At 37.1% G+C, this 9,292-nt stretch overlaps 1 protein-coding gene across 1 annotated transcript; it reads right to left on the bottom strand.

The window, feature by feature from the left end:
* On the bottom strand, positions 1 to 1,311 carry LOC133298092 (uncharacterized). Its single transcript, XM_061497327.1, has 3 exons — positions 1,298 to 1,311; positions 994 to 1,184; positions 1 to 557 (listed from the first exon to the last, which is right to left on the bottom strand). Exons 1-3 carry the CDS (start codon positions 1,309 to 1,311, stop codon positions 1 to 3), a joined length of 762 nt encoding a protein of 253 aa, XP_061353311.1.
* Between the last annotated feature and the right edge of the window lie 7,981 nt (positions 1,312 to 9,292).

The following is a 9,292-nucleotide window of genomic DNA, read 5'->3' on the forward strand; positions in this document are numbered from 1 at the left end:
TTATCTTGGTGATAATTTTGTAATATACATTGCAAGACTAATGGGCCTGAACTGGTTCATGTTTTCAAGACTATCAACCTTAGGAATGAGACATAATAAGGTTTGATTTATGTCTTTAACTTTGTGAGGGGAGTGGAAGACCTCGCAAATAAGTCTGCAAATAGACATCCCTACTGTTTTCCATTCAGTCTGAAGAAACGCCGCATGCAACCCATTTGGACCCGGAGCTTGGAACTTGCCCATGGTGAAGACGACTCTCTTGATTTCCTCCGTATGAGGGAACCTGCCAAGCTCAAAGATAGCATGATCATATAAACTGTGGAAAACACCACATATAGGTAATATTGGTTTCGGCTCGGTAGCCTGTATATAAAGTTCCTCAAAAAAGTTGGTAGAAACATTCACCATCTCCTTCGGATCCGAAACCCAAACCCCATGAGTATTTTTAATAGAAACTATCTTGTTACGCCTCCTCCTATTGACAGTTGCAGCATGGAAAAATTTAGTGTTTTTATCACCAAATTTAAGCCAGATGCATTGTGACTTCTGGTACCCCTCTACAGTTCCATGCACAAAACAATATAAACATAAAAAAAAAATTAAAAAGAGGACAGATCCCTAGTTGAAGGGATAAGGAGGACTACTAAGTTAGAGTGTCCTTCATACCACTTACAGCACCAAAAGCTGCTATGATCTAGTCAAGCATCATCTCATCTTGTGATTTTCATAACTTTCATAATCTCCAACGTCTTTGTTCTTTTTTCTGGTGGTAAGATTTTTTCTTGGAAATTTCTAACGCTGAATTTGCGTCTCCGTCAGAGGTGGTTGTGATACCCTCAACAATAGGAAAGGGACTAGGCCCTGCATCTAGGCCGTCGGGAGAAGTCAACTCTTAGTGCATTGTACCCTTACCTTTGCGCAGAGTGTTTTGCATGGAATTAGGGCATACTTTGTTTTAATTTTCCTTCCTAGGAAGCGTTGAGCTCTTTCTACCTTTTGTGTTGCTTTTCTCATAAAAAGGGAACTGCTTCTGTTTTGTTATCTTGACAGCAATAGCTAGTTGGATTGGTTTGACAGCTACATTCTGCACCAAGTTTCCTCTTGCAGTTGAAACAACATTGTGCAGTTCCTCTAATGCAGCAGCGACCTTATGAGGAAATGTGTTAACTTGGAAATCTCCCCATCTGTTTTGTCATCAGAGTTCCGAGAAGTGTTCCTTTTTAGCTGACATGAGTTTGCATGTCCACCACGATCCCTCACCGCCGATGTAGCTTTTAACCGGTGATTTTAATTTGACCTCTGGACTACCATCTATGTTCCGAGAGCTTTCTCTTCATTGCTTTGCTTTGTGTTCCCCGAGTCCAATTTTGTCTTGCAGTTTGTAGGCTCTACTGAAGGCTTCTTTGAACTCTTAGCAGGTTCATGGTTTTGTTCATTTTTGGGGCTACATTGATCTTGCCTGTGACTATACTTCCCACAAGAGAAACAAATTAGATGCAGGCCCTCATAGCCAACTGAGTAAACCTCATTGCCGAGTTTGAAGAAAGGAACAAAGCTCCTCCTCAAGTCAACCTTAATGCATATTCTAGCAAATCTGGCTTTATCAAAAATTTCTCCATCCCCTTCATCACTCTTCCTTACTGACCTTTTATCCACCTTTAAGGACTTTCCCAAGAGATTTCCAATACGCCACAAATGGTAAGAGGAGTGGAATAGGAAGACCACTGATGAGGACCCAAACTGTAAGCTTCTTTACCTCATTGTTGTTAGGATTAAAGAGAGGTCGCCATCTCTGCACCACTAGATAGTGGTCATAAACAATCCATGGTCCTTCATGAAGGACATGGTTATAATCATGATTATCTGAAAATCTAAGTAAGATGTTCATATGCTCCAATCAAGCTCCACATCTTGTCCAAACGTGCCATAAGGAAGCTTGGAGCCATCCTCTTTCCTGGGAGCTTAATGATGAGAGCATTTCTTCATTTTACACACTATTTCTTGTGTTAACATTTTGAGAATCTATAGGTAGGGCATAGAGAGTTATCATCTCCCTCTTGGATGTCAACCCCATCCTCTTCTTCTTCCTTCCTTTGTCTTGCCATCTAGTCCTCCTCTTCTGAATCAGACTTTATTTCTAGTTCATTAAAGGATAGTACTTTGTCTTTGTACGAAACCAACTTGCGCCCTTGAACTGGCTTCATGGTCACCTCTTTTGGGCCATCAGCATCCTCCAAGGGTGGTGTTCCATCTTCAGTGACATTTTTTTCAGTCATCATATCATCTATAGGGCTGTCCTCTCTAATCATTTCTTTTGGTTTCTTGACACTTCTCTCCAATTGGTCTGCATCCTCAGTCTCCGGAGCTTTTCTCTCTTTTTCCTTCGAAGCCATCCTCCAATTAGTGACCTTTGTTTCTTAATCTTATTTTCTTTCTATTCTTTAATCTTGTTTTTTGTTTTCTACATTTTTAAATTGTTTGCCAAGTTATGTAACCTTGGAATTGTATTTGCACGGGAGAGAAGATGATGAGAAGTTTTTGGCTACTACAAGCATCATGATGTGTTTGTAGGAGTCATAAAGTTATTTTAATTTACATAGTATGGATTGGTTTGCTGAATCTGATGAAATATATGTTATTTAGTTTGCGCATTTTGCTTTTGAAAGTGACTTAAATGTAGATTGTGATAAGTTGTTGTTGTGATTCAAGGTTCTATTGGGACGTTGAAATTGTGAATTTTGTTTTAATAATAGAATCTTGGCATAGGCTTGGGCTTTTTCGGAAAAAACTCGGCCCTACCCCACCCACTTTCACCCCTAGTGACAACTGACAATAGTTAATATGGTATCAGGTCAAACATGAAACTATCACCAACCAGGACTTGTTTAAATTGTCTATATGTGTGTGTGTGTGTGTGTGTGTGTGTATGTGTGTGTAACTCATATCTCTCATCAAGGCATTATTGTATTGTTCTTTTTATATGAAATCTGTGAAACAGATGAAAATGCATTGATGCACTTGTATTGTATTGAATGTAAGTGATTTATTTTATGTATAACTAATCATCTAACAGAAAATGGAAGAACTCTTCAAAATTAGTAAATCCAACATTTATGGATCCAAACAATCCCCACTGGGGCTGGAGTTGGTTAGAGAGATGGATGGCTGTGCAGCCATGGGAGAGCTGAAGTGATAATTTGCTGTTATGGATCACAATGATCATGCATCTATAAAGAGTATTGCAAGAGTGATTTCCAAATTATTGGTTCAGACATAATGTGAGCATATTAGTTATTAGGGAATATTTTTCTCATATTATACGTGATAATTTTATTTTATGCATATATGAAAAAGAGAGCGGGACCCCTTTTTTATTTTCTCTCTCTTCTTCTTATTGGGCTTCACCTATTTTTTTATATTTTATCTCATGCAATATGGTAAATATATTACACTTAGTTATATTCTCAAATGGTGTTCAAAGAAGCAAAAACTAATTAGGATGTTTGATATGGGACATTTTCACATAATGCAAATAAATAGGTAAAGAAAAAAAATAAGCTTCCTTATCCGGAATCATTGCACGATCTTGTGTAACAGGAAAGTCATATTCTTGGAATTTTATAGACTATCTGTCCTTTAAGTTGTGGATTTTTTATTACACTTGATACTCTTATTTTAGATATGCACTAAACAACCTAGTAAATACATGTTATTGACTCTCAAATGTGAGGTCAAATGTCTTTGTTTTATTTCCCTCCTTATATATTCTCTATTTTGTCCATTTTAATTTTATGTATGCAGCGAGCCATCATAAGCTTCTACCCAAAATAAAATCAGTCATCATACTTACTCAATGTCCCCAGCAACACACTAGCGACATGTTGAGAATATATTATAAAACAATCATAAAAGAAACTGACTTCGAAAGAATTGAATTTAAAAAAATAAAATAAAAAATAAGTTACATCTACAAAAATATAGCAAGCCTAGGTGTGTGCCTCTGATACCCGGGCACACTATTTTTTGTAAAAGATGTGTGTCAGACACCGACACGCGTCCGACATGGGATCAACAATTTGGGACACGTGGTCAATTCTCTGACACGTTTTTTCGACATGCAGTTAACGTTCCGACACACATCTGACACGTTTTTTTAGTCTTAATTTTATTTGATTAACTAAACATAAAAAAATAATTTATAAATACTTTTTTTTCTATTATGAAATTTGACATAAAAAATTAACAATGTATGAAAAATTGTTTTTGTTTATATTTATGTTATGAAATTTGAATATTTATTTGGTTATGTGACTTATTATGGACTGTTATAAGTATTAAATATAAATTATATTATATATATTAAAAATATTATTTAATATCAAAACGTGTCCCAACATGTCGAAAATATGATATTTTTTAGAATTAACGTGTCTGCATGTCGTGTCGTGTTGTGTCATATCTCGTCTCCCAGTCAGTGTCGGTGCAAGATAGGTGTGTGCTACAGGTGTGATATATTTGGCCATTTAGCTCGCAAGTGCTCTAAACCTCAAATTAAGAGGAATTCATTAAATCGACCCTAGTTTAAAGTCAAATTTTATGTGGGTCGTGCTTGGTCGATATTTAATCTAGTAATTATATTATATTTATTCATTTAGGCTAAGTGGGAAGAGGATAATAAATTCATTAAAGGAAAAAATATGTTTGCATTTGTTATATAAATTTTTATTTGACACACATAATATACTACCCTGAATACATAGATGAAATTTTTTAAACAAACTCTATTGTATGAGACTCACTCCTCTTTAAGGCATTAATTAGAGTACTATCCTCGTGGAAACGATAATCTGGGCACTAATAGTCCCACTTATTACTTAATGCGTGCACTTGCGCACTTGGGTTGAAGTTAAGAGAACGAATGTGTTTTCTCTTGATGAACTAAAGTAAAGGAACATCCTTTATCATAATACTTTAAGTAAGCAACCAGTTCACGCCCAACAAGTTTTTAGCGCCGTTGCCGGGGATTGAACGGGTCGTTCGCTTGACAGGCGGAAATACTCACCACTATACTACAACGACCCTCTCCTAGGCAAAAACAAGGATAAGGGATTAAAGAAACAGAAGCAGCACCTGCTGCAGAAGAACAAGTGGCTAAGCAAGAGACTCAGCCACAGAAAAATATTGACAAAGGAAAGGGATTCTTGTTGAATCCCCTGAAAAGAAAAAGCCAACTGCTCCCAGACAAATCAGTCTGCGAGGACCCCGCTCTTACCCCATTAGCCGTCCTGATACATCTGGGGACGAGGCCCTATCAAAGCCAGCATCAAGAGCATTAGTGCTGCGCCTTCTGCACCAACACTACAAGCTGTCAAGAGCGAGATCAAAAATGCTTCTGACTCCTTGAAACATGCTCACTCCATGCACAACACTAGAGCTGAACTGCAGCTTAGAAAACTCCTCCCCCAAAATACCGAGGAACGTAATGAAACCAAAGAAGCTCTCAAGGCCTTTGGAACGTACCTGGAAGAGAGAATTTATCAGCTGGAGAATAGAGTGCTGGATGTTGAAGGGCAGCTGGTGCATATTCACAATGGTAGGATAATGATGAGATCCACCATTGAACACTTCTCTGCTGTAATCTGTGATCTACTGAAGGACGCTAAAAAGTGGCTCCCTGAAGCTGAAGTAAGAAGATTAAGAGATCATCTCAGAAGAAGGCCACCTACACAGGAGGAGATTGATGTTGAGAAAAATACCAAGCTGGACAAGAGACGTCTGTAGTGAAAAGGAGACAGGCCCTCCTATTTTTCTTATTTTCCTTTATTGCTTATTTTGCAAGTTTCCCTTTGTTTTTCCTTTCCGTTCCTTAATGTAAAATTCATCCTTTTTGAATAGCAAAATTTCTTTTTGATTCAAACTGTTTGCAACAAACATTTCAGTTATAGTATTATGGCTGTGAAAATTTAGATAACCAATAGCATGAAACATAAAGTCAATGAGTAGTTATTCTTATTCTTACTCTGAATGCTAGAAATAGGGAAAAGAGAAGTGTATTTAATCCTCAGATTTTTGAAGGATGATGATCTGTGTGAACTAAAATTGGTGAGGAACGAAAAATGCCAAACACTTACTCATGAGAGCGTTCCTAAGGTGTAACCACAATGAAACTTCTGAACTTGCTTTGATGTTGTAAGTACTGCTGCAAAACAGGTGAAATCCACAACAGAGGATCGATCACCAAACACTCACCTCACCACAGTCAAACAAACTCTTCCATACATACATCCACACAACCACACACGTTCCTAAATACTACCAGGTCAAATGAAAAGGTCAAGGAAGTAACAGTAACACGAGCAGAAAGGACAAGAAGATAGAAAACAAAGAAAATGAGAACAGCCATTCAAAAGAATTCAGAAGAAAATGTCAGATAAGATTCCTCCAAAGGAAGAAAAGAAGGTACAGAAAGACAAGGTGTTCCCCCAAACCGAAAAGTCCAGCTCTCAAACAGAAAAATGAAAACGCTCATTGACCCAAGACCTATGACCACTCCATTCTTCCACAAATCCTTTCACAAAGACCCTTTGAAATGGACGACGCCCGCTCTTTTTAGGAAAGCAGCAGATAAGCAAGTTTGAAGAATCACATCCAGGAATGGACAAAGAAACATCAAGCCCTGAGTGATAGTGAGATAGAAAATCAGAAACCTTCACTTATCTTGGAACAAATTCTTTCTACTTGTCATCTATGGACAGTAGTTCATTCTTTGAAAAGATCATGATTACTCATTGGTTAAGTTTCTGAAGTTGAGCTATTCTTTGAAATTGAGCAGCCTAAGCCACTATTTCTGACTTGTTTGAGGACAACCAACAATTTAGTTTTGGGGTATTTGATGGGACGAAAATTTGTTCTCATATAAGCCCATTTTGATGGCAAAATACCATATGTTCCTTCACCTAATAAGCAACTTTAGCACTAAAAACACTTGTTTTATATCTTTATGACAAAAACACAGTGGGGACCGGATGATGACGCAATCCTTTGGAAAATATAGAAAAAGGGAAACAGATTGGGAACATTAAATACACCTGCTCCACTAACTCAATCTCTCTGACCACTTTGTAGGAAACGTTGAAAAGAAGTTTCTATAAAACATAAGTGGTACATCAATGAAGCACGAAGAAACGTGTACAACAGGGAATAAAGAGTTCCCATTGGCTAAGAGGAAAGCAAGGCATATGGGACTGCAGAAGAAACGACAAATATCAACAATAAGTGTCCCATCCAGCAACTTGCAACCTTCTTAACACTGTTCTCACCGCCCCGTCCAAACTGTCAAGAAAACAACTCCAGGGAAATTACAAGCTTTGCCATCCACTCTTCTGCCTATAAATAGGACGTTCCAGCACGAAGAAGATCATCGAATTCCTTAAGAAGAGATCACTTAGTTTATTTTGTAGTTTTTACATTTCAGTTGTATAGTTTTAGCTTTACTTAAGTAACAACAACTTCTTCTCTATTCTGTATCACCCACTTGAGACTCCTCACAAGCAACAACCACACTTCTCCACTTTTCATTTTATTATAACCTAATCTATTTTCAGTTAAATATACGTGTTATTTCTTTTCTTTTCCACTCGAATCTCTAAACTGAATCTCGGGTCTACGGAATTTCAGTTTGGAATAATTATGTTTAAAGTAGTAGCCATGGGCTAAACTATCTATGGAACGAAAAAACTGTAAAGTTCTTAAAGAATTATTTTCAAAACTCTTGTACTGAAGCTTTTGTATTTCTCTGGTTAAGTGAGCTATATTCATTGTGTATCAATGGAAATTGAACACATACTGAGAAAGAAACTTCCATAAGAAAGGAATTTCAGACAACTTAACCAGAGGGGGAAGGTAGTGTTGTGGAAACAACAGTATTGGTTGCCTTTGGAATAAGGGACCACCTCGTTCACTAAAGGTCCTGTGCTAAGTAACTGTTGGAGTCAAGAGAGCCATAGGAATATGGGAACTTGTGAGCCATTTAGTCCATGACTGAGGAATCAGAGTTGGCAGTGAAAAGACCTGAACAACTACAGAATGCTCAAGTCTTAAGTGGAGATTATAACTATTTAAGAATGGAACAGTGGATCTGTTCCTTGTGTTAAAATTATTTTAAACCATCCATATTGTTGTCTCTTAAATATTGTTATTACTATTGTTATTTTTACTTTATTCTATCTTGTATCTATAAATCTCCAATGAATAATGTCGTTCCTTCTCTCATCAAGAAGGATTTCATGTATAACAACGCGAGGAGCTGTTTGCTGTCAGACTGAACCTACTATTTTTTAGGAACGTTGTCAAGACAGTAGCGAACGTTTGACCAAATAGGTCATTTACTAACTTTTCTTTTCATTTTCATTCTTTTTAAAATAGTTTAAGGCATTAATTAGAGTACTATCCTCGTGAGAACGATAATCTGAGCACTAATAGTCTCACTTATTACTTGATGCGTGCACTTGCACACTTGGGTTAAAGTTAAGAGAACAAATTTGTTTTCTCTTGATGAACTAAAGTAAAGGAACGTCCTTTATCATAATACTTTAAGTAACCAACCAGTTCACGCCCAACAAGTTTTTGGCGTCGTTGCCGGAGATAGTTACACTAAATTTTGTCCTTATTACTGTTTTAAGTACATACTCTGTGTATATTTCAATTTTTTTATTTTTTTTGTCACATATTTTGTTGTTCATACTATCTGTGTTTTATTGTTTATGAGTGAAGATTCTGAAACAGATTCTCATCACTCCACTGAAATAGCTGAGTTCTTCTTTGATCCTGAACCAGAACGTACTTTACACAGGAGAAAAAGATATCTCAGGGAAAATATTTGTGAAAATAATGGCTGATCACAATAATAATAATGAAGATATCCCTCCTGAACAGAACTTCATAGCACTGGCTGCTCCTTTAAGGAACATACCAGAATGAAGAGTAATCCTCCCCCCTGTGGCTTCTAATTTTGAACTAAAACCCATCATATTTTACATGATCAGGGAAGCTGGAGTCTTCAATGGAATCCCTACAGAAGATCCTTACACACACCTCACAAACTTTCAAGATATCTGTGATAATTTCAGAACTGAGGGTGTGACTGAAGAAAGCATGAGAATGAGGCTCTTCCCTCACTCCTTGGGCTCAAAAGCCAAAATTTGGATGAAAACTCTCACCCCTGGATATACATTCATGGGAGGAACTCTCTATTAAGTTTATAGAGAGATTTCTTCCTATGTCTCGCCAAGCT

The sequence above is a fragment of the Gastrolobium bilobum genome, unplaced genomic scaffold (genome assembly GCF_033153095.1).
Source record: "Gastrolobium bilobum isolate Gb01-03AN ecotype WA unplaced genomic scaffold, APGP_CSIRO_Gbil_v1 utg826, whole genome shotgun sequence".
Classification (NCBI taxonomy): Eukaryota; Viridiplantae; Streptophyta; class Magnoliopsida; order Fabales; family Fabaceae; genus Gastrolobium; species Gastrolobium bilobum.

Coding starts and splice junctions, on each gene's coding strand:
- LOC133298092 (XM_061497327.1), bottom strand. Junction 558..993: donor TGAGAAAAGCAACACAAAAG/GTAGAAAGAGCT, acceptor ATGGAACTGTAG/AGGGGTACCAGAAGTCACAA.